This window comes from Toxorhynchites rutilus, chromosome 2, assembly GCF_029784135.1.
Source record: "Toxorhynchites rutilus septentrionalis strain SRP chromosome 2, ASM2978413v1, whole genome shotgun sequence".
Taxonomy (NCBI): Eukaryota; Metazoa; Arthropoda; class Insecta; order Diptera; family Culicidae; genus Toxorhynchites; species Toxorhynchites rutilus.
In genome coordinates, this window is record NC_073745.1 from 54,148,941 (window position 1) to 54,151,141 (window position 2,201).

General features: G+C 41.3%; 1 protein-coding gene across 1 annotated transcript; it reads left to right on the top strand.

Annotated features, from left to right (window-relative positions):
• The first annotated feature begins 298 nt into the window (after positions 1 to 298).
• LOC129768936 (mitochondrial uncoupling protein Bmcp) lies at positions 299 to 1,931 on the top strand. Its single transcript, XM_055770886.1, has 6 exons — positions 299 to 557; positions 646 to 793; positions 857 to 1,154; positions 1,218 to 1,336; positions 1,396 to 1,456; positions 1,520 to 1,931. The coding sequence occupies exons 1-6, from the start codon at positions 491 to 493 to the stop codon at positions 1,793 to 1,795; spliced, it is 969 nt and encodes a 322-aa protein (XP_055626861.1). The 5' UTR covers positions 299 to 490; the 3' UTR covers positions 1,796 to 1,931.
• Positions 1,932 to 2,201: the final 270 nt, after the last annotated feature.

A 2,201-nucleotide genomic window follows, 5' to 3' on the forward strand; every position in this document is an offset into this window, starting at 1 on the left:
CATTGTGGGCGACTATATGGAAACATACATACATATACATACATATTCAAAATAAACTGTCAAAGCACAACTGTTGCAACGCGACGCATAATTCGGCATTCTGGTCCCAATTTCACTTCCAATGCCGTCAACGCGAATAGAAAACGAAAAAATTTTGCGATGTATTTTACAACACAAATTAAAACATCGCACTAAACGCGCTATGTGAGCCCTCAGATGGCCTCTCTGCCCTGTCGGTGCACGTGTACCGGCATGTCGTAGTAAGTGAACAAAGGCGCTCGACTGTCAGTGTCGGTAAACAAACTCAAAACAACAAATCCCTTGCTGTCAATTTGTAGCCGCTGCCTAAACGTCCTTCAAAGCGCGGATTAAAAATTGCACTGTAATTTGCGCAATTTGCCAATTCATCCCAAGTATTATTGTATTTTACTGCCCGGACAGTTTAGCTTAGTGATTTATTCGAACGGAGCATTCAAATTAACCAAGTGAAATGGGAGAAATTCGCGACTGGCGTCCGTTTGTTTACGGTGGAGTGGCTTCGATTACGGCAGAATTTGGTAAGAATTTATGCTTTCAGATACTCTGGGCGAGGACGTAAACAAATTGATTATGCAATGGTGAGCTTATTTACGACACGCATTGTAGGCACCTTCCCTATCGACACAACGAAGACGCGGCTCCAAGTTCAAGGTCAGAAAATTGATCAATCTTTCGCGGAGCTGAAGTACCGAGGCATGACGGATGCATTTATTAAAATCTCCAAACAGGAGGGTGTGAAGGCACTCTACTCTGGGTATGGATTGAAGTTAATGTTCGTGGCGAGATGTTCAGTTCATTCGGATTCTTTCTCTTCAAGCATTTGGCCCGCGGTTTTGCGTCAGGCTACTTACGGGACGATTAAATTCGGAACTTATTATACGCTTAAAAAGATCGCCAGCGAGAGGGGTTGGTTGCTGAACAAGACCGGCAGTGAAAGTCTCTGGTGTAACGGAGGTTGTGCAATAGTGGCTGGAGTCGTTTCCAGTGCCATCGCGAATCCCACCGACGTGCTCAAGGTGCGGATGCAGGTTCACGGGAAGGGAACCAACAATGTGGGTCTGGTGAGGTGCTTCAAGGAAATTTACGTGCACGAAGGTGTGCGGGGGTTGTGGAGGGTAGGTTTTGAAAGGGTTTTCTTTTTCTGTTTGAAACATAATTCATTTTTGTTTTTTTTTCAGGGGGTTGGGCCAACGGCCCAACGAGCGGCTGTGATAGCGGCGGTAGAACTGCCAGTGTACGATTTATGTAAGTTGCACTTGATGGAAACCTTCGGAGATCAAGTGACGAATCACTTCATGTAAATACACGATACTGTGATCCGGGAAATAGAATCTAATAAAATAATTCGCCTTGCAGATCCAGTTTTGTTGCGAGCTTGGGAAGTGCTGTTGCTTCGACTCCTATCGACGTGATACGAGTGAGTAGAATATCGAGAAGACTACAAATTTATTGCCCTAAAATCATTCTTTTCCTACTTCAGACTCGCTTGATGAATCAGCGGCGCATCCAGCTACAGGTACACAACCTAGGACCTGGTGGCGGTGGCGGTGGCGGTGGTGGTGGAGTGGGAACTGCAACAGCCGTTGTGCCTTCGGGGCACAAAATTTACACCGGTAGTTTGGACTGCGCGATCCAAACGGTCCGAAATGAAGGTTTCCGAGCGTTGTACAAAGGATTTATTCCGACCTGGGTCCGAATGGGACCGTGGAACATTATATTTTTCATAACTTATGAACAGCTGAAGCAGCTATACTAGAAACTGAGAGGGTCTGTTAGAAGTGTACAACTAAACATTCGCGTACTCATACGCGTGTATCGATTATAAGTAGGAAAATGAATCTACAGAAAGTGAAATTAGGGAAAAGGGAACAGAAAGAATAGCTATATATATATATATATATATATATATATATATATATATATATATATATATATATATATATATATATATATATATATATATATATATATATATATATATATATATATATATATATATATATATATATATATATATATATATATATATATATATATAGTCGCGATGTTATTCTATTGTTTATTTTAAATCTCAAACGATCTTTTCTGTGTTGCGTACCAAAGGTCTCGTTTTATAGGGAAAACATCATTTATACAAAAGCATTTCTTCATCTAACTCCAGC